Source organism: Bufo gargarizans, chromosome 9 (genome assembly GCF_014858855.1).
Source record: "Bufo gargarizans isolate SCDJY-AF-19 chromosome 9, ASM1485885v1, whole genome shotgun sequence".
NCBI classification, from domain to species: domain Eukaryota; kingdom Metazoa; phylum Chordata; class Amphibia; order Anura; family Bufonidae; genus Bufo; species Bufo gargarizans.
The window spans coordinates 139,925,119-139,952,101 of record NC_058088.1 but is presented as its reverse complement, the minus strand read 5'-3'; the positions used below and the strand labels follow the sequence as shown (position 1 = coordinate 139,952,101).

At 45.6% G+C, this 26,983-nt stretch overlaps 1 protein-coding gene across 4 annotated transcripts in view; it reads left to right on the top strand.

Annotated features, from left to right (window-relative positions):
• NHSL2 (NHS like 2) overlaps positions 1-26,983 on the top strand; it is a 637,228-nt gene that overhangs the window by 421,332 nt on the left and 188,913 nt on the right. For all 4 annotated transcript variants that reach the window (XM_044305807.1, XM_044305803.1, XM_044305805.1 and 1 more), the window contains one exon: positions 10,184-10,366. In XM_044305807.1, coding sequence (XP_044161742.1) covers positions 10,184-10,366 — 183 coding nt within the window. The remainder of the gene's footprint in view (positions 1-10,183; positions 10,367-26,983) is intronic.

Sequence of the window (26,983 nt, the reverse complement as noted above, 5' to 3'; positions counted from 1 at the left end):
AAAAAACCCACAGGCAGCTAGTAGAGCATCTCAGCTCTGTACACAGGAAAGGATTCCATATTGTCAGTAAATACCAATTGAAAAAATGCTTTTTAGCTCAAAATGAGTACAATGCAATAATTGTCCCCAAAAGGTGTACATAGCCTTTAAGCTCTGCCATCCTTCCAGAAAGCATCTCAGGGGCTGTATTAACCCATGAGCAGCTTACACTGTATATTTAAAGTCATAACACAGTATTTTCTATGCAAGTAATGGAAACCAGTGATAATATTATAAAATAGTGCAGAACATCTGTAATATATTACATCACATACATTTTTATAGCATATTTCTGCTTTTCCACTAGCAGTGGCCTAGTGGGAAACTGCAGTACCACCAGACAAAAATAGGATTTTACTGTGATATTTTGTTTTTACATATTAACTTAATTGCAATTTTAGTGAAAGTTTTTATTTATTTTTCTAATAAGCCATATATCTACACACCCAATCCTACCCAGTACCGTTTGTGGCCCCACATAGTGGTTATGCCTTCTCAGTAGTGCCCACACTTCATAAAATACCTCTTTAGTGCGCCTACACAGTAGTTAAGCCCCCTATGTGCCCCCTCACAGTAAGAGTGCCCTGTAAGTGCCCCACACAGTAGATATGCACTTTTAGTGTCCCCACACAATATAATGCACCCCCTTATATTAGTTCTGCTCCCTTAGTGCCTCATCACAATAGTGTTACCTTCTTAGTGCTCCCATACAATAGAGAAGCCGCTATTGTTTTAATAAAATAAAAATAGTAATTCTCACTTAGTCCTGTTTTCCTGATGGACAGAGCACAAAATCCCTGGCTTGTGCTCTCTCCTACTGAGCAGGTACTTGGGAGAGCACAGGCCAGGGAATGATGAAGCACAATTCTGACAGCTACTTGTTTTACCATTGTTTTACCATTGACATATTTAGGATGCAGATACAGTTGGGGAGGACATGCCACAACCCTCCTAGGACCACAGAACAGCTACTGTACTGAAATCTGGGATGGTTGGGAGGTCTGGAAGTAGAACTGCATAACTTAATACACAATATGTAGCAGAATGCACATAGTTTGATAACTTCTGATGATATTTCTGTATAGAGACTGGCTAGCCATTTGACTTAAAAAAAAAAATATATAATAATCTGAAAATGCTTAAAAACAATAAAAATAGCAATACCACATCTATCCCTTATCTAACCGGTGATGATACCTCCTGGATCCTCTGTCGCTTTATACCTGCTCACTTTTGACACAGACATGACTGCTGAGACAATGATCCTCACCCTCTATAGTGTAAGGGATCATTCTCTCTTAGGGGGGTCACAGACTTCTTCGAACACAACCGGATTTAATGTCCAAACTGGTGCTTTATTGTGGCACTTTAGCACCCACACAGACATAAGCATAAAAATTAAATAAACACCTGCCTGTCTGGGCTCTAATACACAGGTCTTCTCCCCAACTCACCTCTAAAGCACAGTTTACACACAGGGTCTCCGTCTCCAACCTTCTCTGTAGGGTCACTTCTCCCCCCAGTAATACACAGAGGGTTGTCTTATCCCTCCTTGATTATAGCCCAGCTGACCTCACCTGTGATCTCCTCAGCTAAAGGGAATACCTGTAGTGGACTAGGGGTGTAGACTGAGAGATTCACACTACCAACCTGTCTCCCAGTCCGAAGAAATCCAGCCCATACAACTTTAAACAAAACAATCCCCAGCAAGCTATGCCTTGCTGAAGCAACACTATTTTTGGATTTCAGTTATCTCACCCAGCTAAACTGAACCACCGGGTGAAATATACACCCCCACCATACCTCTACCCTGCACTTTATTACATACCCCCTCTGTTCACACCTGTGGGGGTGAACACTTGCGACAAAACAGGATGCTCATGACAGGGCATCCTTTTTACCCTGCAGTTTTCCATTGTGATGCTCCCCCAAGAATTACAAATTCTGCAAGGAGAGAAATCACCCGGACCTGTTCTGAATGGAAAAGTTGCATTTTTTTTTTTTTAACGACATGACCCACCTGCCCACCTTCCTATTTCTCTCTTTGTTCCTCCACATCCAGTCCAGCGGAGCCTGATTTGTCACCACTATAAACCTTTTCCCCCCAACCAGTATTTTATAGATTCCACCGCCCACTTAATGGCTAAACATTCTTGTTCCGTGATGTTGTACCTTTTTTCTACAGAAGTCAGCCTTCTACTCAGGTATCTGTGGATGACACATTAGATAAGATGCTATATATGTGTCATCCACAGATCTCCCCATAGCAGTGTCATGCCATCCACAGATCTCCCCATAGCAGTGTCATGCCATCCACAGATAGCCCCATAACAGTGCCATCCACAGATGCCCCCATAACAGTGCAATCCAATCCACAGATGCCCCCATAATGGTCCCCATAAAAGTGCCACCCACAGATGCCCCAATAACAGTGCCATCCACAGATCCACCATAATAGTGTCATCCACAGACCACCATTAGTTCAAAACCCACCAAAAGCACACCTTTTGGTTCAAAATATTTTTTTTCCTATTTTCCTCCTCAAAAACCTAGGTGCGTCTTATGGGCCGGTGCGTCTTATAGGACAAAAAATATGGTAGTATAATGGGGTCTTTTGTAAGGCAGAGGAGGAAGAGGGGGTCTGGGGGGAAATACCTGTGGGATCCATGCTTCTGCGGGTGGTGCGGGCTTCCCACGTGTGTGGGAGCACGCCTTCTATAGCGGAGGGGCGAGACTTGAGATCGACAGCTGACTTGGCATGAACATTAAAGCTGTCCTTGTGTGTGCGCGCGCTGTCTATGCTCTAGGTGGCCGTGACCTGCAGCTGGTTTTCCTAGGTGGGGACGACGATGAGGCTGCTCGTGATGGGGGGACTGTGGGAACTATGTGTAAGGGGAAAAATGGAGCTGAATGAAGGGAGAAGAAAAAATAAAACAAAAATTGAATAATAAGGGTAGATGGGAATGGCGATGTAATGAATGACTTGAAGGAGGTGTAAGTGAGTAGATGTGAAGATGATAAGGCTTTGGAGACAAAAGGATATGGGGATCCCCTATAACTATGAGGATAGGTGTATGGGTAGTATTAGTGTATATGGAGATGGTGAAGGGATGAAGGGGAGGATGGATATATAGAAAGGTGTACATTGTCAAATCGCCTGCAAAGTGAGGTAGGTGGAGCATCCTTAAAAATTATTTTAGGGATTTAGGTCACAATCTTAGGGAGAGGACCTCAAAAGGCAGTATTTTCCAAAATACTACCGGTACCACAAGCCACACAAGAAAGGCAGCCGGAGATCAGGGAGGTTAACAAGTGGCTTAAGAACTGGTGTAGGAAAGAGAGGTTTGGGTTCCTGGAAAACTGGGCTGACTTCTCTAGTCGCTAAAGGCTCTATCATAGGGATGGGCTGCACCTCAGTGGGAAAGGGGCAGCTGTGTTGGGGGAGAAGATGGCTAGAAGTGTGGAGGAGTGTTTGAACTAGGGACTGGGGGTTAGGCTAATTACGTTATAAGGTGGGAAGAAAGTGCAGATAGAGACCGGGGGAAAGGTAATGGGACTGAGGGAGGAATGGAAGGAGGAACTAGAACAGTTCAGAAGGAAAAGTGTAGGGTAAAAAATATACATAAACCTCTTAAATGTATGTATACTAATGCAACAAGCCTGACTAATTAAACTGGGGAACTGGAATTAGTGATTTATGAGGAGAGCTATGACATAGTGGGAATAACTGAGACATGGCTGGATGATAGCTATGACTGGGCAGTTAATGTACAGGGTTATAGTCTGTTTAGAAAAGATTGCCAAAACCAGAGAGGGGGGAGGGGTCTGCCTTTATGTAAAGTCCTGTCTGAAGCCCACACTCCGGGAAGATATAAGTGAGGGACATGAACATATGGAGTTTATTATAAACCACCTAATATACCAGAGACCACAGACAATATACTACTAAACAAGATAGACGAGGTGGCAAATCATAATGAGGTGGTTATTATGGCGGACTTCAACTACCCAGATATTGACTGGGAAACTGAAACTTGTATATCTCATAAAGGAAACAGGTTCTTGGCAATAACCAAAGACAATTACCTTTTCCAACTGGTTCAGGACCCATAGAGGAACGGTGATATTGGACTTAGTATTAACCAATAGATCTGACAGAACAACAGATGTGCAGGTTGGGGGACACCTGGGAAATAGTGACCATAAAGTAATAACCTTCCAATTATTATTCAAAAGAGTGTTTCTTCAGGGAGGAACGAAAATACTAAACTTAAAAAAAAGTAAATTTAGCCAACTAAGAGAGGCCATAGGCCAAACTAACTGGGACAAAGTCCTCAAAAATAAAAATACAGCCACAAAGAGAGATATTTTTAAAAGCATCCTAAATGCTAATTGTGAGAGGTGCATACTTTATGGGAATAAAAGGTTAAGGCACAAGAAAAAACTATGTGGATAAATAGAATTAGAAAGCAATAAATGACAAAAATAAAGCATTTAAATCCCTAAAACAGGAGGGTAATGAGGAAGCACTGAAAAACAATAAGAAAAAAATAGAATATGTAAAAAACAAATAAAAGCAGCCAAACTAGAGACAGAGAGTTTAATTGCAAAAGAGAGCAAAACTAACCCTAAAATGTTTTTCAATTATATAAATGGTAAAAAGTATAAATCTGAAGGTGTCAGCCCTCTACAGAGTAATGAGGGGGGGGGGGGTTGCAGAGAGCAATGAGGAGAAAGCAAAGCTATTAAATATTTTTTTCCCCACTGTATTCACTGTAGAAAATAAACTGTCAGATGAAATGCAGAATGTACAAGTAAATTCCCCATTAAAAGTGCCCTGTCTGACCCAGGAAGAAGTACAGCGGCGAAGTAAAAAGATTAAAATAGACAAATCGCTAGGACCATATGGCATACACCCCCATATCCTAAGAGAATTAAGTAATGTCATAGCCAGACCCTTATTTCTGACATTTAAGGACTCTATACTGACAGGGAGTGTTCCACAGGATTGGCACATATCGTAGAATTTGTAGTGCCAATATTCAAAAAGGGTCCAAAAACAGAGCCCGGCAACTATAGGTCGGTAAGTTTAATATCTGTTGTGGGTAAACTGTTGCAAGGTTTTCTAAGAGATGCTATCTTGGAGTACCTCAATTTAAAAAATAAGCAAATAACATCATATAGGCATGGCTTCATGAGGGATCGGTCATGTCAAACTAATTTAATCAGTTTATATGAGGAGGTAAGTTCTAGACTTGACTGCGGCGAATCAATGGATGTCATTTATCTGGACTTCTCCAAAGCATTTGACACTGTACCACATAAAAGGTTAGTATATTAAATGAGAATGCTTGGACTGGGAGAAAATGTCTGTATGTGGGTAAGTAACTGGCTCAGTGATAGAGAGTGGTTATTAATGGTACACACTCAGATTGGGTCACTGTCACTAGTGGAGTACCTCAGGGGTCAGTATTTGGCCTTATTCTCTTCAATATATTTATTAATGATCTTGTAGAAGGCTTGCACAGTAAAATATAATTTTTTTCAGGTGACACTAAACTGTGTAAAGTAATTGACACGGAAGAGGACAGTATACTGATACAGATGGATCTGGATAGATTGGAGGCTTGGGTAGATAAATGGCAGATGAGGTTTAACACTGACAAATGTAAGGTTATGCACATGGGAAGGAATAATGCAAGCCACCCGTACATACTAAATGCTAAAACACTGGGTGACATGGAAAAGGACCTAGGGATTTTAGTGAATAGCAAACTAAGCTGTAAAAACCAGTGTCAGGAAGCTGCTGCCAAGGCCAATAAGATAATGGGTTGCAACAAAAGGACATAGATGCCCGTGATGAGACCATACCCCTACCCCTTTACAAATCACAATCCAGAGCACACATGGAGTACTGTGTACAGTTCTGGACTCCTGTGAACAAGGCAGACATAGCAGAGCTGGAGAGGATACAGAGGAGGGCAACTAAATTAATAACTGGAATGGGGGGACTACAGTAACCTGACAGATTATCAACATTAGGGTAATTCACTTTAGAAAAAAGACAACTGAGAGGAGATCTAATTACTATATATAAATATATCAGGGGTCAATACAAAGATCTCTCCTATCATCTATTTATCCCCAGGACTGTGACTGTGACAATGGGACATCCTCTGCGTCTGGAGGAAAGAAGGTTTGTACATAAACATAGAATAGGATTCTTTACGGTAAGAGCAGTGAGACTAAGGATGGTGATGGTGAGTTCACTAAAAGAGTTCAAGAGGGGCCTGGATGTATTTCTAGAGTGTAATAACATTACAAGCTATAGCTACTACAAATGGGTTGTTGATCCAGGGAGTTATTCTGATTGGCTGATTGGAGTCGGGAAATAATTCTTCGCCATAAAGTGAAGAAAATTGGCTTCTACCTCAGTTTTTTTTTTTTTTTGCCTTCCTCTGGATCAACTTGCAGGATAACAGGCTGAACTGGATGGACAGATGTCTTTTTTCAGCCATATAAACTATGTTAATATGTTCACATAGGACCCTTTCTTTGATATAACCTTTACAATTCTTGCATCCACTGAACTTGTGAGTTTCTGCTTGAATTTCTTTGCAGGATGTAAGAATAGCCTCCCAGAGCTGCTGCTTTGATGTGTACTGCCTCCCACCCTCACAGATCTTTTCTTGAGGACATTCCAAATGTTCTCAATAGGGTTAAGGTCAAGGAGGATGGTGACCACACCATGAGTTTCTCTCCTTTTATGCCCATAGCAGCTCATGATTTAGAGGTATTCTTTGCAGCATGAGAATGCATTGTCATGCATGAACATGAATTTGCTACAGAAAACACAGTTCTTTTTTTTTTGTATCATGGAAGAAAGTGGTCGGCCAGAAACTCTATATACTTAACCAATCATTTTCACACCTTGAGGGACCCTAAAGGGGCATACTAGCTCTCTCCTTGATGATATCGACCCAAAACATGACTCCTCCACCTCTTTGCTGACATTGCAGCCTTGTTGGGACATGGTGACCATCCACCAACCATCCACTACTCCATCCATCTGGGCCATCCAGGGTTGCACAGCACTCATCAGTAAACAAGACTTGTGACTAGACTAATCTCGCCACATTGCATTGGAGAAGCCTGGTTTCCAGCCTGCTCCCTTTATACTATGGCCCCATGTTGAAACGCTTGATTTTCCCCTGCAAAGACATGAAAGCCGGGTCATTTGGTACTTCCCCTATTTGCACAGTGATACCCCAGATAGCTATGCCATGGAGCCCATTCGGATAACGAAAAACTATGTGAAAGACTTTGGCTCCATGGTGATTCTACTCTATTTGTTTAGTCTGAGTGTCATTCACCTAATAATATGCACTCAGACTGGAGCTATCTAGGGATATGTTAAATGGCTATGTTTTATGCAATATCTGCACAGTTAAATATTTTTTATGTATTTTATTGTCTTTTGCTACCATGTGGCTAATAGAGTTTTTCCTCTGCCCTTGGAGATAAATTGGATTACTTCCAAATTGTCTCCAGGACAAAAGACATTGTGTGAAACTGTGCATTTTCCTGCCTGTGATAATTACACCAACCCATTGTGTAAGGTAATTGTATCACAGGCAGAGGGGAGGATTTTGTGTGGGAGTGTCTGAGTGTATTGTACTGGTTGTTTTACAAAACCCTGTGGGTGGTACTAATGTGTAAGAATGTGTATATAGGAACAATAAACACACAGCTCTGGCTGTCCACTGCTTTACCCTCAACACATAACTTGGTCTCGTTCTTGGGGGGATTGTATGCTGTTCCAGTTCAACTGCTAGGAGTGTAAACCTTTCATATGGTTTTTCCTATTCGGCTGTATGCAGCATTCATATTGTTTCTAGTTCGGGAGATTGGTGTCTTTAGTAGCTGCCTTTGCATCTGGAAAGGGAATATCTCTTAAATTGCTATTACCCCCTTTTATGCCCGGGGTGCCGTAACAAGACTGTTTGAAAATTAGTCTTCATGTATGTCGTACTTTTATTCCGGCCACCTTTCAACATGTTTGCCATGCTGCCACCGGAACTCCGGCCCGCCCCCATTATAGTCAATAGGGCCAAAGCGGTAGTCGGGGGGCATGGGTGCACTAGCGGCAGCACGGATCCGACAGGCAGTTCACCCGCCGGAACAGCCTTCCGGAGTTCCTTGCTGCTAGTGTGAAACTAGCCTCAGTTACAGTATACAACACGGTATATAGCCTTGGTAATTTTGCCCACCCCTGCTATGGAGAAGACAGAGGATAACAGGAGATCCCCTGAAACTTTCAAGTAGGTATTGCAATTGACGGGAAGCCAGCTGTCTCTTGTTCCTTTGTTCCTTTAAACCTGGGGCATTTTCCCACACGCATGCTGTTTATATAGGCAAATCTAATGGGACATAGGTACATCTATTCATATGAAGACACAGCCTCCTTGACTTCAAGATGATTATTAGAATATGGCAGGAACAAAATGTAAACTAAATTTTCTCAACAACAAAAAGAGACACCAGGGACAATATGCTTGTATTGATAAGGGTATGTTCATATCTAAAAGTGGTATTTTGACATGAAAGGGTCCCTTTAAGTTGCTGTATAATTTTTTTAGAGGTACTATTTCTCCTTATGGAGAGCATTTATTAAGCGTAAGAGTCTTATAGGCCAGGCAATGCTCCTCTGGATTCTGGGAAAACGATATGCAGATTTTCTCTTTCCGAAAAAGAAAAGAAAGCTAAACCTCTGATGCCACCAGATGTAAGGTAGCTAGTAAAGGCTTGAATTTTTAAATAGGCCATGAATTCTAACTTGGATGATAGCTGATTCAGTACTTCATCTACAGGCAGCTGTTTTAGAGAGATTGCCCCTCATCGGTGAAAAGCAAACAGAACTGGCTTAACTGGATGAGAGGCCATTGTCTGGATTTGAGGGGTAGTAGTTCTCCTTTGTATCCTGAGAAAGGCCACTCACCTAGTTAATCAGTACTCTATCTGCTCTCAATCCAAAAAAGATGTATTAAAGAGAATCTTGTATCCAGTTTTATGCTGCCAGATTCTAAGAGCTCCAGAGCATGCCGATTTCTGATATTCATGAGCTTCTGGCTACAGTATATCTGCCCCTGTCACTGATTGACAGTTTTTTTCCAACTGAATTTGCAGCAGCAGGGAAAGCCCATGGATATTCAGGACACACTATACACCACAATTGGCATGCTAAAATGTGCTTAATTACTCTCTTATAAATGGTAGAAAAATTGCAACAGTTTTTTAAATAAAATGCAGCTCAATTAAACATCTCTTGGCTGCCACCACACTATACACTGCTATAAACACAGTATGAGCAGCATGATGGCTTAGTGGTCAAATCAAATCTGACCAAGGACAACATCTGCATGGAGTTTGTATGTTCGCCATAGGTTTCCTCTGGGTGCTCTGGTTTCCTCCCACATATTAAGTTCCCTATAGTGACATACTGATAGGGAAACTAGACTGTGAACCCCATTAGGGACAGCCTGATGCTAATATCTGTAAAGTTGCTGCAGAATACATCAGCGCATAAATTAAAATAAGGTTTTTGAACACTTATAAATGGTAGAAATATTGCAACAGGTTTTTTGAAAGAAAAAGATGCAATTGAGCACAATGCATGGCATACTTTATGCTGCTTGTAATGTTGGGAAATATGCCTATGAGCTATAGAATGTTTGCACCAGGTTTGTGGACAAAAAAAGTCTGACTAACGCACAGAATAAAGAGTACTGTTAAATTATCTCTGTGTAGTTCAACACATGAAGTTATGAACCTCTGCCCTGACTGTAAGACCGCTGTACACTAACTGTACCTATGCGAACACTAATGATAAAACCTGACTTTCTACCTAGTAACTCAATCTACCTAACTAAATATCCTTTTCACAACACTACCTGCAAGACCCTAGTAGTTAGTTTATTATCTACACGTACACCCAGATCCTTCTCTACAACTAACTCTCCCAGTGTCATTCCCTTTAGGAGGACATATATATATATATATATATATATATATATATATACACACACACATGTAGGTTATTAGTACCCAGACGCATAACTGGACATTTCTATTATTTCACCTGCAGGAGAACTGTTTGACAAGCATGCCAGCTCCCACCACTCACTGTTCAACACAGAGACTGCTGTGAACCCAAAGACCTCGCTAAGACGCAGAAGGACTATAATTGGCTTCTCTCATCATCAAAGCCAAGATCAAGAACATAAGACATCTGCAGCTTCTGAGTCAACTCCAAAAAAGACCATAGCAGGTATCCACCTACATCTCCAATTTATCATCATTTTGTTATGGTTTCTTCTATAGAAGTTTTTATAGAACTAGAATTACATACAGAGGCTTGACAATCATGCATGGCAAATCACTTCTTCCCTTATTTGACAAATTAAACAAAGGCTAATTTATGAAAACTGGTGTAAAGTAGAACTGGCTTAGTTGCCCATAGCAAGCAATCAGATTCCGCCTTTCATTGTCCAAAGGAGCTCTGAAAAAATGAAAGGTGGAATCTGGTTGCTATGGGCAATTAAGCTAGTTTTCCTTTATACCAGTTTTGATAAATCTCCCAGTATGGACTTTGGAGTTGAAAGCAATATTTTATATTGTAAAGCAAAAATACAGCGACAAGAACAATAAAATATGTCTGCATTACTGTTGTATTACAGAGAAACTGTGGACAGACAAGTCCACAGAGACTCTACAGAGACTGTATTCTAGACTAAAACATATCAGCACACTTCAATCACAGTGCCCTTAGCATACATGGCACTGTCTCCTGATATTAATATGTCATACACCACACACAACCAATCACTGTGAAGCTACACTTCCTGAAAGCCATAATCCACATTACTCTACTTTGTTCACCACAGGATGCAGCATACCATGGTCTACACTGGCATGTACTGTCACAGGACCTCCAGTTCCCTCTTTTTTAACAATATTAGAAGACCAGCCTGCAAAATATTATTATAACTATAGATGAGCGAATTTTCAAAAATTTGATTTGTCCGATTCGCCTAATTTTTGGGAAAAATTTGCTTTGATCACGCTAAAAATGGCAATTTCCGGGCTGCAGAAAGCCTTTATAGGGGTGTAGAACACTGGGCCTTGCAGTAACACGCATAGGGAGTCTGCTGTGGTAGTGAAACAATACTATGAGTTAGTATGACAGGTGTCGCTCTTAGAATCACTGCATACTTCACTCATTTGGGCAGTCACAGGGCCAAAACTGACCAAATAACTGAAGTATCAACTCAGCTTTACAGGTAGATGTTAGCGTTAAGAAGAAGCACACTCCTTTTACACCCTCGTTAGCTGATTCCACATAGATATCTACAGAACCTGTTCTATTAAACGCCTAGTTTGTAGAGGGTGTCAGCATTAAGTTTGTGTTGACGTCACTGATTATTTTGCCCTTCCTCTGATCCGTCACAACAATAACTCCTAAAAAAACGGATCCTGTCTGCATTTGACTTCACTTGGTCAGCATTTGGTCAGTAATCCATCAGTATTGCTAATGCTATAAAAAACAGGAGTGGATCTAAAACAGAGATGGACACGTGAACCGAATATTTGCAAGTCTTCTGTGTTTTCTACCCACTCATCCCACTCCTGCTTTTGGCTACTAATTCATAAGCCAATTCCGATGGGACCATACAGGCCTTAAAGCTGCTACACAGATCAGAAGACGTGTCAAATAAATGATGATGTCAGCCACTCCGAAAGACAAAAAAGTGGACCAATCATGAAGTGGGGAAGGCTTGGAACAGCATGAGAATTCCACAGAGTGGACCTATGACATAGTGGCGAGGTGGAAGCAGCATGAGGAGGCCACCGAGTGGCACAATGATAGAGTCTGGAGGTGGCGGCAACATGAGTAGGCCACAGAGTGGCATAACGACCGAGTCTGGAGGTGGCAGCAGCATGAGTAGGCCACAGAGTGGCACAATGACAGAGTCTGGAGGTGGCAGCAGAAGCATCAGGAGGAGGCCACAGAGTGGCACAATGACCGAATCTGGAAGTGGCAGCAGCATGAGTAGGCCACAGAGTGGCACAACGACAGAGTCTGGAGGTGGCAGCAGAATCAGGAGGCCACAGAATGGCAGAATGACAGAGACAAGATACTTCTGGTGGAACCTACCTAGCATGAACAGCCCTTTAGTAGCTACAGACAATGACAAAACAAAGTGTCAAGATAGCTTTGAGCCCAGAAGAGTCCCGAAGGTCATCAAGATATGTCACTAAAGATTTTACTGCATATAACGGCAGCGCTGACCGTAGAATAAATTTTGTTTTCCAACCGAAATACTTCAATAAAGATTTTACCACATATCACTACAGCGCTGAACACTGAATACAATTTGTTTTTCCACCCAAATAAGTCACAAAAGATTTTACCGCATATTACTACATCTCTGAACGCTGAATAATGCCAACGTGAACTGAGAATATATTTTTCTTTTTGTACTGAAATAGGCCACTAAAAGCTTCCAAGACATATAACTGCCATCGACGTGAACTGAGAAGAGAATGTATTTTTTTTTTTTACTGAAATTCAAAATAACACATATAACCGCTGCACTGACAGACTGCTACCGCCACTACTTCGTGAACCCCTGCACCACTACTTCCCGGGTAGGTAGGCTGCTGCGAGGTGCTCTACCCCGGGTACGTTTGGCTCCGGGTACGTTTGGCTACCTCCCACTGCTGCCACCCTGATGACTCCCAGCCATGCTTCCAACACATATAACCGGCGACATGAACTCAGAATCTATTTTTCTTTTTGTACTGAAATAGGCCAGTAAACGCTTTCAGCAGAAAAAAATGCACCAGTGAAGTGTGTATATATTTTTCTTTCTGTACTGAAATAGGCCCTTGAACTAGTGTTGATCAAGCACCAAAGTACTCGGGTGCTCTGGCCGAACACATCGGGATGCTCGGATGCACTACCGAGCACCAGAGTATAATGGAAGTCAATGGGAGAACCCGAGCATTAAACCAGGCATCCCCTGCTCTGAAGAGGGTAGGGTACCTGGTTCATAGGAAAAGGTCAGAAATTGATTAAAACACCACCAAAATGGTTCGGGAACAGCATGGGGAGGATGTCTGGATGCATCTTGGACTCCCAGGTCGCTGCTGGGAACGATGTTGTCCGAGTAGTACGCCACTTTTACAGACTGACAATAATACACACCAAACCAAAGTAAAACCCTGTAAAACATTGTAGATGAGGGCCCGCTAATGAGCAGACCCTCTAAAATATTATATGTGAGGGCCTACTGATGAGCTGACCCTGTAAAACATTGTAGGTGAGCACCTGCTGGTGCGCTGACCCTCTAAACAATTATATGCGAGGGCCTTCAGGTGAGCTGACCTTGTAAAAGATTGTAGGTGAAGGTCTGATGGTTAGATGACCCTGTAAAACATTATATGCAAGGGCCTGCTGGTGAGCTGACCCTCTAAACAATTATATGCGAGGGCCTTCAGGTGAGCTGACCCTCTAAAAAATAATATGCGAGGGCCTGCTAGTGAGCTGACCCTGTAAAACATTGTAGGTGAAGGCCTGCTGGTGAGCTGACCCTCTAAAAAATTATATGCAAGAGCCTGCTGGTGAGCTGACCCTGTAAAAGATTATAGGTGAAGGCCTGCTGGTTAGATGACCGAGTAAAACATTATAAGTAGGGATGAGCGAACTCGAACTGTATAGTTCGGGTTCGTACCGAATTTTGGGGTGTCCGTGACACGGACCCGAACCCGGACATTTTCGTAAAAGTCCGGGTTCGGGTTCGGTGTTCGTCGCTTTCTTGGCGCTTTTGTGACGCTTTCTTGGCGCTTTTTGAAAGGCTGCAAAGCAGCCAATCAACAAGCGTCATACTACTTGCCCCAAGAGGCCGTCACAGCCATGCCTACTATTGGCATGGCTGTGATTGGCCAGAGCACCATGTGACCCAGCCTCTATTTAAGCTGGAGTCACATAGCGCCGCCCGTCACTCTGCTCTGATTAGCGTAGGGAGAGGTTGCGGATGCGACAGTAGGGCGAGATTAGGCAGATTAACTCCTCCAAAGGACTTCACTTGATTAATCGATCGATCTGCAGCTGTGCATCATTGAGCTGCTGATACTCAAATGCTCACTCACTGTTTTTAGGCTGCCCAGACCGTTTGTCAGTCACTTTTTTATGGGGTGATCGGCGGCCATTTTGTGTCTTGTGCGGTGCTGCGACCAAGTGCATCCAAGCTGCGACCAAGTGCATTTAACCCTCAATGGTGTGGTTGTTTTTTGGCTAAAGCCTACATCAGGGTGAAGCTGTCACACCAAGTGCATTTAACCAGCAATAGTCTGTTCATTTTTTGGCCATATACTAAATCAGGGGCAAGCTGCGCCTGTCACCAAGTGCATTTAACCCTCAATGGTGTGGTTGTTTTTTGGCTAAAGCCTACATCAGGGTGAAGCTGTCACACCAAGTGCATTTAACCAGCAATAGTCTGTTCATTTTTTGGCCATATACTAAATCAGGGGCAAGCTGCGCCTGTCACCAAGTGCATTTAACCCTCAATGGTGTGGTTGTTTTTTGGCTAAAGCCTACATCAGGGTGAAGCTGTCACACCAAGTGCATTTAACCAGCAATAGTCTGTTCATTTTTTGGCCATATACTAAATCAGGGGCAAGCTGCGCCTGTCACCAAGTGCATTTAACCAGCAATAGTGTGGTTATTTTTTGGCCATATCCCAGTCTAATTCTGTCACTAAATCCATACCGGTCACCCAGCGCCTAAATACTAGGCCTCAAATTTATATCCCGCTAAATCTCTCGTTACCGCTGTCCTGTTGTAGCTGGGAAAGTTATTTAGTGTCCGTCAAAGCACATTTTTTGTTCTGGGTTGAAGTACAATTCCAAATTTAGCAATTTCATAATTTAGTGGTTCCTGCTATATCAGAGCTATTTGAAATCTATCCCAAAAAGGGTATATAATATTCAAGGTGCACATAGGGTCATTCAGAATAACTTCACACACACGCTTCTGTGCATTTCCAAGTCTAATTCTGTCACTAAATCCATACCGGTCACCCAGCGCCTAAATACTAGGCCTCAAATTTATATCCCGCTAAATCTCTCGTTACCGCTGTCCTGTTGTAGCTGGGAAAGTTATTTAGTGTCCGTCAAAGCACATTTTTTGTTCTGGGTTGAAGTACAATTCCCAATTTAGCAATTTCATAATTTAGTGGTTCCTGCTATATCAGAGCTATTTGAAATCTATCCCAAAAAGGGTATATAATATTCAAGGTGCACATAGGGTCATTCAGAATAACTTCACACACACGCTTCTGTGCATTTCCAAGTCTAATTCTGTCACTAAATCCATACCGGTCACCCAGCGCCTAAATACTAGGCCTCAAATTTATATCCCGCTAAATCTCTCGTTACCGCTGTCCTGTTGTGGCTGGGAAAGTTATTTAGTGTCCGTCAAAGCACATTTTTTGTTCTGGGTTGAAGTACAATTCCCAATTTAGCAATTTCATAATTTAGTGGTTCCTGCTATATCAGAGCTATTTGAAATCTATCCCAAAAAGGGTATATAATATTCAAGGTGCACATAGGGTCATTCAGAATAACTTCACACACACGCTTCTGTGCATTTCCAAGTCTAATTCTGTCACTAAATCCATACCGGTCACCCAGCGCCTAAATACTAGGCCTCAAATTTATATCCCGCTAAATCTCTCGTTACCGCTGTCCTGTTGTAGCTGGGAAAGTTATTTAGTGTCCGTCAAAGCACATTTTTTGTTCTGGGTTGAAGTACAATTCCAAATTTAGCAATTTCATAATTTAGTGGTTCCTGCTATATCAGAGCTATTTGAAATCTATCCCAAAAAGGGTATATAATATTCAAGGTGCACATAGGGTCATTCAGAATAACTTCACACACACGCTTCTGTGCATTTCCAAGTCTAATTCTGTCACTAAATCCATACCGGTCACCCAGCGCCTAAATACTAGGCCTCAAATTTATATCCCGCTAAATCTCTCGTTACCGCTGTCCTGTTGTAGCTGGGAAAGTTATTTAGTGTCCGTCAAAGCACATTTTTTGTTCTGGGTTGAAGTACAATTCCAAATTTAGCAATTTCATAATTTAGTGGTTCCTGCTATATCAGAGCTATTTGAAATCTATCCCAAAAAGGGTATATAATATTCAAGGTGCACATAGGGTCATTCAGAATAACTTCACACACACGCTACTGTGCATTTCCAAGTCTAATTCTGTTAGTAAATCCATACCGGTCACCCAGCGCCTAAATACTAGGCCTCAAATTTATATCCCGCTGAATTTGAATACAATACATTGGGCCAAATAATATATTTGTTGTTGTGGTGAACCATAACAATGAGAAAAACATCTAGTATAGGACGCGGACGTGGACATGGTCGTGGTGGTGTTAGTGGACCCTCTGGTGCTGGGAGAGGACGTGGCCGTTCTGCCACATCCACACGTCCTAGTGTACCAACTACCTCAGGTCCCAGTAGCCGCCAGAATTTACAGCGATATATGGTGGGGCCCAATGCCGTTCTAAGGATGGTAAGGCCTGAGCAGGTACAGGCATTAGTCAATTGGGTGGCCGACAGTGGATCCAGCACGTTCACATTATCTCCCACCCAGTCTTCTGCAGAAAGCGCACAGATGGCGCCTAAAAACCAACCCCATCAGTCTGTCACATCACCCCCATGCATACCAGGGAAACTGTCTCAGCCTCAAGTTATGCAGCAGTCTCTTATGCTGTTTGAAGACTCCGCTGGCAGGGTTTCCCAAGGGCATCCACCTAGCCCTTCCCCAGCGGTGAAAGACATAGAATGCACTGACGCACAACCACTTATGTTTCCTGATGATGAGGACATGGGAATACCACCTCAGCATGTCTCTGATGATGACGAAACACAGGTGCCAACTGCTGCGTCTTTCTGCAGTGTGCAGACTGAACAGGAGGTCAGGGATCAAGACTGGGTGGAAGACGATGCAGGGGACGATGAGGTCCTAGACCCAACATGGAATGAAGGTCGTGCCACTGACTTTCACAGTTCGGAGGAAGAGGCAGTGGTGAGACCGAGCCAACAGCGTAGCAAAAGAGGGAGCAGTGGGCAAAAGCAGAACACCCGCCGCCAAGAGACTCCGCCTGCTACTGACCGCCGCCATCTGGGACCGAGCACCCCAAAGGCAGCTTCAAGGAGTTCCCTGGCATGGCACTTCTTCAAACAATGTGCTGACGACAAGACCCGAGTGGTTTGCACGCTGTGCCATCAGAGCCTGAAGCGAGGCATTAACGTTCTGAACCTGAGCACAACCTGCATGACCAGGCACCTGCATGCAAAGCATGAACTGCAGTGGAGTAAACACCTTAAAACCAAGGAAGTCACTCAGGCTCCCCCTGCTACCTCTTCTGCTGCTGCCGCCTCGGCCTATTCTGCTGCTGCCGCCTCGGCCTCTTCCTCCGCCTCTGGAGGAACGTTGGCACCTGCCGCCCAGCAAACAGGGGATGTACCACCAACACCACCACCACCACCTCCGTCACCAAGCGTCTCAACCATGTCACACGCCAGCGTTCAGCTCTCCATCTCACAAACATTTGATAGAAAGCGTAAATTCCCACCTAGCCACCCTCGATCCCTGGCCCTGAATGCCAGCATTTCTAAACTACTGGCCTATGAAATGCTGTCATTTAGGCTGGTGGACACAGACAGCTTCAAACAGCTCATGTCGCTTGCTGTCCCACAGTATGTTGTTCCCAGCCGGCACTACTTCTCCAAGAGAGCCGTGCCTTCCCTGCACAACCAAGTATCCGATAAAATCAAGTGTGCACTGCGCAACGCCATCTGTAGCAAGGTCCACCTAACCACAGATACGTGGACCAGTAAGCACGGCCAGGGACGCTATATCTCCCTAACTGCACACTGGGTAAATGTAGTGGCAGCTGGGCCCCAGGCGGAGAGCTGTTTGGCGCACGTCCTTCCGCCGCCAAGGATCGCAGGGCAACATTCTTTGCCTCCTGTTGCCACCTCCTCCTTCTCGGCTTCCTCCTCCTCTTCTTCCACCTGCTCATCCAGTCAGCCACACACCTTCACCACCAACTTCAGCACAGCCCGGGGTAAACGTCAGCAGGCCATTCTGAAACTCATATGTTTGGGGGACAGGCCCCACACCGCACAGGAGTTGTGGCGGGGTATTGAACAACAGACCGACGAGTGGTTGCTGCCGGTGAGCCTCAAGCCCGGCCTGGTGGTGTGTGATAATGGGCGAAATCTCGTTGCAGCTCTGGGACTAGCCAATTTGACGCACATCCCTTGCTTGGCGCATGTGCTGAATTTGGTGGTGCAGAAGTTCATTCACAACTACCCCGACATGTCAGAGCTGCTGCATAAAGTGCTGGCCGTCTGTTCGCGCTTCCGGCGTTCACATCCTGCTGCTGCTCGCCTGTCTGCGCTACAGCGTAACTTCGGCCTTCCCGCTCACCGCCTTATATGCGACGTGCCCACCAGGTGGAACTCCACCTTGCACATGCTGGACAGACTGTGCGAGCAGCAGCAGGCCATAGTGGAGTTTCAGCTGCAGCACGCACGGGTCAGTCGCACTACAGAACAGCACCACTTCACCACCAATGACTGGGCCTCCATGCGAGACCTGTGTGCCCTGTTGCGCTGTTTTGAGTACTCCACCAACATGGCCAGTGGCGATGACACCGTTATCAGCGTTACAATACCACTTCTATGTCTCCTTGAGAAAACACTTAGGGCGATGATGGAAGAGGAGGTGGCCCAGGAGGAGGAGGAGGAGGAGGAGGAGGAAGAGGGGTCATTTTTAGCACTTTCAGGCCAGTCTCTTCGAAGTGACTCAGAGGGAGGTTTTTGGCAACAGCAGAGGCCAGGTACAAATGTGGCCAGCCAGGGCCCACTACTGGAGGACGAGGAGGACGAGGATGAGGAGGAGGTGGAGGAGGATGAGGATGAAGCATGGTCACAGCGGGGTGGCACCCAACGCAGCTCGGGTCCATCACTGGTGCGTGGCTGGGGGGAAAGGCAGGACGATGACGATACGCCTCCCACAGAGGACAGCTTGTCCTTACCCCTGGGCAGCCTGGCACACATGAGCGACTACATGCTGCAGTGCCTGCGCAACGACAGCAGAGTTGCCCACATTTTAACCTGTGCGGACTACTGGGTTGCCACCCTGCTGGATCCACGCTACAAAGACAATGTGCCCACCTTACTTCCTGCACTGGAGCGTGATAGGAAGATGCGCGAGTACAAGCGCACGTTGGTAGACGCGCTACTGAGAGCATTCCCAAATGTCACAGGGGAACAAGTGGAAGCCCAAGGCCAAGGCAGAGGAGGAGCAAGAGGTCGCCAAGGCAGCTGTGTCACGGCCAGCTCCTCTGATGGCAGGGTTAGCATGGCAGAGATGTGGAAAACTTTTGTCAACACGCCACAGCTAACTGCACCACCACCTGATACGCAACGTGTTAGCAGGAGGCAACATTTCACTAACATGGTGGAACAGTACGTGTGCACACCCCTCCACGTACTGACTGATGGTTCGGCCCCATTCAACTTCTGGGTCTCTAAATTGTCCACGTGGCCAGAGCTAGCCTTTTATGCCTTGGAGGTGCTGGCCTGCCCGGCAGCCAGCGTTTTGTCTGAACGTGTATTCAGCACGGCAGGGGGCGTCATTACAGACAAACGCAGCCGCCTGTCTACAGCCAATGTGGACAAGCTGACGTTCATAAAAATGAACCAGGCATGGATCCCACAGGACCTGTCCGTCCCTTGTCCAGATTAGACATTAACTACCTCCCCATAACCATATATTATTGGACTCCAGGGCACTTCCTCATTCAATCCTATTTTTATTTTCATTTTACCATTATATTGCAAGGCTACCCAAAGTTGAATGAACCTCTCCTCTGTCTGGGTGCCAGGGCCTAAATATATGCCAATGGACTGTTGCAGTGGTGGCTGACGTGAAGCCTGATTCTCTGCTATGACATGCAGACTAATTCTCTGCTGACATGAAGCCAGATTGTCTGTTACGGGACTTCTCTCCTCTGCCTGGGTGCTGGGCCTAAATTTATGAAAATGGACTGTTGCAGTGGTGGGTGACGTGAAGCCTCATTCTCTGCTATGACATGCAGACTGATTCTCTGCTGACATGAAGCCAGATTGTCTGTTACGGGACCTCTCTCCTCTGCCTGTGTGCTAGGCCTAAATATATGCCAATGGATTGTTGCAGTGGTGGCTGACGTGAAGCCTGATTCTCTGCTATGACATGCAGACTGATTCTCTGGTGACATGAAGCCAGATCCTCTGTTACGGGACCTCTCTCCTCTGCCTGGGTGCTGGGCCTAAATTTATGAAAATGGACTGTTGCAGTGGTGGGTGACGTGAAGCCTCATTCTCTGCTATGACATGCAGACTGATTCTCTGCTGACATGAAGCCAGATTGTCTGTTACGGGACCTCTCTCCTCTGCCTGTGTGCTAGGCCTAAATATATGCCAATGGATTGTTGCAGTGGTGGCTGACGTGAAGCCTGATTCTCTGCTATGACATGCAGACTGATTCTCTGGTGACATGAAGCCAGATCCTCTGTTACGGGACCTCTCTCCTCTGCCTGGGTGCTGGGCCTAAATTTATGAAAATGGACTGTTGCAGTGGTGGGTGACGTGAAGCCTCATTCTCTGCTATGACATGCAGACTGATTCTCTGCTGACATGAAGCCAGATTGTCTGTTACGGGACCTCTCTCCTCTGCCTGTGTGCTAGGCCTAAATATATGCCAATGGATTGTTGCAGTGGTGGCTGACGTGAAGCCTGATTCTCTGCTATGACATGCAGACTGATTCTCTGGTGACATGAAGCCAGATCCTCTGTTACGGGACCTCTCTCCTCTGCCTGGGTGCTGGGCCTAAATTTATGAAAATGGACTGTTGCAGTGGTGGGTGACGTGAAGCCTCATTCTCTGCTATGACATGCAGACTGATTCTCTGCTGACATGAAGCCAGATTGTCTGTTACGGGACCTCTCTCCTCTGCCTGTGTGCTAGGCCTAAATATATGCCAATGGATTGTTGCAGTGGTGGCTGACGTGAAGCCTGATTCTCTGCTATGACATGCAGACTGATTCTCTGGTGACATGAAGCCAGATCCTCTGTTACGGGACCTCTCTCCTCTGCCTGGGTGCTGGGCCTAAATTTATGAAAATGGACTGTTGCAGTGGTGGGTGACGTGAAGCCTCATTCTCTGCTATGACATGCAGACTGATTCTCTGCTGACATGAAGCCAGATTGTCTGTTACGGGACCTCTCTCCTCTGCCTGTGTGCTAGGCCTAAATATATGCCAATGGATTGTTGCAGTGGTGGCTGACGTGAAGCCTGATTCTCTGCTATGACATGCAGACTGATTCTCTGGTGACATGAAGCCAGATCCTCTGTTACGGGACCTCTCTCCTCTGCCTGGGTGCTGGGCCTAAATTTATGAAAATGGACTGTTGCAGTGGTGGGTGACGTGAAGCCTCATTCTCTGCTATGACATGCAGACTGATTCTCTGCTGACATGAAGCCAGATTGTCTGTTACGGGACCTCTCTCCTCTGCCTGTGTGCTAGGCCTAAATATATGCCAATGGATTGTTGCAGTGGTGGCTGACGTGAAGCCTCATTCTCTGCTATGACATGCAGACTGATTCTCTGCTGACATGAAGCCAGATTGTCTGTTACGGGACCTCTCTCCTCTGCCTGTGTGCTAGGCCTAAATATATGCCAATGGATTGTTGCAGTGGTGGCTGACGTGAAGCCTGATTCTCTGCTATGACATGCAGACTGATTCTCTGCTGACATGAAGCCAGATCCTCTGTTACGGGACCTCTCTCCTCTGCCTGGGTGCTGGGCCTAAATTTATGAAAATGGACTGTTGCAGTGGTGGGTGACGTGAAGCCTCATTCTCTGCTATGACATGCAGACTGATTCTCTGCTGACATGAAGCCAGATTGTCTGTTACGGGACCTCTCTCCTCTGCCTGGGTGCTGGGCCTAAATTTATGACAATGGACTGTTGCAGTGGTGGCTGACGTGAAGCCTGATTCTCTGCTATGACATGCAGACTAATTCTCTGCTGACATGAAGCCAGATTGTCTGTTACGGGACCTCTCTCCTCTGCCTGGGTGCTGGGCCTAAATTTATGACAATGGACTGTTGCAGTGGTGGCTGACGTGAAGCCTGATTCTCTGCTATGACATGCAGACTGATTCTCTGGTGACATGAAGCCAGATCCTCTGTTACGGGACCTCTCTCCTCTGCCTGGGTGCTGGGCCTAAATTTATGAAAATGGACTGTTGCAGTGGTGGGTGACGTGAAGCCTCATTCTCTGCTATGACATGCAGACTGATTCTCTGCTGACATGAAGCCATATTCTCTGTTATGGGACCTCTCTCCTCTGCCTGGGTGCTTGGGCATAAATATATGACAATGGACTGTTGCAGTGGTGGCTGACGTGAAGCCTGATTCTCTGCTATGACATGCAGACTAATTCTCTGCTGACATGAAGCCAGATTGTCTGTTACGGGACCTCTCTCCTCTGCCTGGGTGCTGGGCCTAAATTTATGACAATGGACTGTTGCAGTGGTGGCTGACGTGAAGCCTGATTCTCTGCTATGACATGCAGACTGATTCTCTGCTGACATGAAGCCAGATCCTCTGTTACGGGACCTCTCTCCTCTGCCTGGGTGCTGGGCCTAAATTTATGAAAATGGACTCTTACAGTGGTGGGTGACGTGAAGCCTGATTCTCTGCTATGACATGAAGACTGATTCTCTGCTGACATGAAGCCAGATCCTCTGTTACGGGACCTCTCTCCTCTGCCTGGGTGCTGGGCCTAAATATCTGACAATGGACTGTTGCATTGGTGGCTGACGTGAAGCCTGATTCTCTGCTATGATATGAAGACTGATTCTCTGCTGACATGAAGCCAGATTGTCTGTTACGGGACCTCTCTCCTCTGCCTGGGTGCTGGGCCTAAATTTATGAAAATGGACTCTTACAGTGGTGGGTGACGTGAAGCCTGATTCTCTGCTATGACATGAAGACTGATTCTCTGCTGACATGAAGCCAGATTGTCTGTTACGGGACCTCTCTCCTCTGCCTGGGTGCCGGGGCCTAAATATCTGAGAATGGACTGTTCCAGTGGTGGGTGACGGGAAGCCAGATTCTCTGCTATGGAACCTCTCTCCAATTGATTTTGGTTAATTTTTATTTATTTAATTTTTATTTTAATTCATTTCCCTATCCACATTTGTTTGCAGGGGATTTACCTACATGTTGCTGCCTTTTGCAGCCCTCTAGCCCTTTCCTGGGCTGTTTTACAGCCGTTTTAGTGCCGAAAAGTTCGGGTCCCCATTGACTTCAATGGGGTTCGGGTTCGGGACGAAGTTCGGATCGGGTTCGGATCCCGAACCCGAACATTTCCGGGATGTTCGGCCGAACTTCTCGAACCCGAACATCCAGGTGTTCGCTCAACTCTAATTATAAGCAATGGCCTACTGGTGAGCTGACCCTCTAAAAAATTATATATGTGAGGGCCTGCTGGTGAGCTGACCCTGTAAAACATTATATGTGAAGAGCATATTTGCGAGGGCATTATATGCGATGAATAAGCATGTTGGTATGATGGAAGAGGAGACAGAGGATGAGAAAAGGAAAATGCAACCATATACCCTTGTTTGTGGTGGAAGGGGTGCATGGGAATACAGTATATTCAGTACATTATAAACAACACATTTAAAATGCCTTTATGTTCACTAGCTTTCCTCTGGTGGAGTCGAAAAGTTATGATCAATCCAGGCCTTGTTCATTTTTTATAAGAGTCAGTCTGTCAGCATTTTCAGTTGACAGGCGGATACGCTTATCTGTTATAATGCCACCAGCAGCACTAAATACCCACTCAGACAAAACGCTGGTGGCAGGGCAGGCCAGAGCCTCCAAGACGTAGAACACCAGTTCGTGTCACATGTGCAGCTTGGACACCCAGTAGTTGTAAGGCACTGAGGGGTCATTAAGGACGCTGGCACGGTCTGCTATGTACTCCTTCACCATCTTCCAAAATGTTTCCCTTCTTGTGACACTAGGCCGCGCATCAGGATAAGGGTGCTGGCGGGGTGTCATGAAACTGTCCCAGGCTTTGGAGAGTGTTGCCATGCCTCTGTTGGAACTGCTGTGTGTTCCCCTTGTCTCCCTTCCTCAATTGGCCAAGGAACTACATACTCTGCCACCAGCGTTGTAAGATGGAAATTTTGGAGCAATTTTTCAACAAGGATCTTCTGGTATTGCACCGTTTTGCTCATCCTCTACGCCAGATGAATGAGAGATGAAAAGTTCTCTTTGTAGCGGGGGTCGAGAAGGGTGAACAACCAGTAATCTGTGTTGTCTAAAATGTGTATAACGCGCGGATCGCAGGAAAGGCAGCATAACACGAAGTCAGCCATGTATGCCAGAGTACCAACAGGCAATACTTTGCTGTCATCATCAGTAGGATGACTGTCCATCTCCTCATCCTCTTCCTCCTCTTCTGGCCACCCACGCTGAACAGATGGAATTAAACTTCCATGGGTACTACCCTCTGTAGCGGAGGCAACCGTCTCCTCCTCCTCTTCATCTTTCAATTTGCGCTGAGAAGACAAACAGAGGGTGGTCCGGCTATCACCCGGTGTAATGTCTTCCCCCATTTCTACCTCTTCTATATGCAAAGCATAGTCCTTAATTGTGAGCAGCGAGCGTTTGAGTAGATACAGAAGTGGGATGGTTACGCTGATAATAGCGTTATCGCCGCTCACCATCTGTGTTCATTCCTCAAAGTTTCTTAAAACCTCACAGAGGTCAGACATCCATGCCCACTCCTCGCTTGTGAATAGCGGAAGCTGACTGGAAAGGTGATGACCATGTTGTAGCTGGTATTCCACTACTGCACTCTGTTGCTCACAAAGCCTGGTCAACAGTGGCGTCTCTAGCTTTCAAATTTTGGGGGGGCACACTGGGGGCCAGGACAAAAGTAGGGGGGCAGCTATAACAATGATACATTTACACAAGTACGCTTATAAATGCTGCGATACTTTACCCAATACCTAAAACCGCAATAGGGAAGAAAAACCGCAATCACTCAGATTTCAACATGTCCTAGCTGCCTGGGGATCTGTGGATGACACTTATGGAGGGGGATCTGTGGATGACACATACCGTTTATAGCATCTCATGCTATGTGTCATCCACAGATCCACCCCATATCAGTGTCATATCGGGATCCCTCTCCCTATAAGGCCCCATTCACACATCCGAAATTTGCGTAACGGAATTGCGGACCCATTCATTTCTATAGGGCAGCACGATGTGCAGCCGGATACGGACAGGCGGTCCTGCATTTCCGGGTCCGCAATTCCGTTCCCGAAAAAAAATGCGGACCCGCACATTGCCGCTGTTACGGACGTCTGAAGGGAGCCTAACAGTGTCATCCACAGAGTGGCACAGATCCCCCCCCCCCCCGTAACAGTGTCATGACATCCAAAGACCCCCGATCCCCCTCCCTATAACACTATAAGAGTATCATCCACAGATCCCTCCCCCCCTATAACAGTGTAATGACTCATGACATCCACAGACCACAGATCACCCTCCCACCGCTCACATTTGAACATGATTTCTCTAAACGGTAAACACTGTAATCATCCAGGCTGCTCTGACAGTAACTTTAAAGGGGTTCTGCACTTTCATTTAACTGAGATGATCTATACTCTGGATAGATCTTCAGCTTCTGATCGGCAGGGGTCAGACACCCGGTACCCCCGCCGATCAGCTGTTTGAGAAGGCAGCGGCGATCGAGCAGCACCGCGGCCTTCTCACTGTTTACCGCCGGCCCACTGACTGACATCACGACTAGTATCAACTAGCCTGAGCGCGGCTAAGCTCTGTCACTTGAATGGAGCTTAGCCGCGTCCACGCTAGTTGATACTAGTCGTAACTCGTGACATCACTGGGCCGGCGGTAAACAGTGAGAAGGCTGCGGCGCTACTGGAGCGCCGGTGCCTTCTTAAGCAGCTGATCGGCGGGTGTCTGACCCCCGCCGATCAGAAGCTGATGATCTATCCAGAGTATAGATCATCAGTTAAATTAAAGTGCAGAACCCCTTTAACTTTTAAATCAGGAAGATTCTGGGGCAGCCGCCGGCCAGCTCTCCTCTCAGACTCAGTCAGAGTCAGATCTAATCTCTCTAGTTAGAATAGAAAGAGCCCTAGGTCAGTCCACTCAGTCACTACTTGTAAGTTGTACCTTATTATTATTAAGTTAACCTGCTACACACCATCTCCACTAGGTCAGGCTCAGTCCAGTCTGTTCGGTATCGGTAGGGTAGGGCCACGCCACACACTGTCTGTTCTCTAGTCTGGGCCTGGCTGGCTTAAAGGGCTTCTGTCACCCCACTAAAGTCATATATATTTTTTTGGCAACTTAAATTCCTCATAATGCGATATATTAATATATAGTGCTCTTACTCATTTTTCTTAAAAAAACAGACTTTTATAATATGTAAATGAGCTCTCTACCAGCAAGTAGGTAGCAGCCGCATCTTCCTTTCATAAAGACGCCCCCTTCTCATGTTGATTGACAGGGCCAGCGAACGCGCTCGTCTGCTGGCCCTGTCTGCGTTCAAAATCTGGCTCCTGCGCTGTATCAGTCTTCAGTTGGCGCAGGTGCACTGAGAGGAGGACCATCGCTCGGCCGCTCCTTCCTCAGTGCGCCTGCGCCGGGTGTAGATGTAACGTCATCGGCGCAGGCGCATTGAGGATGGAGCGGCC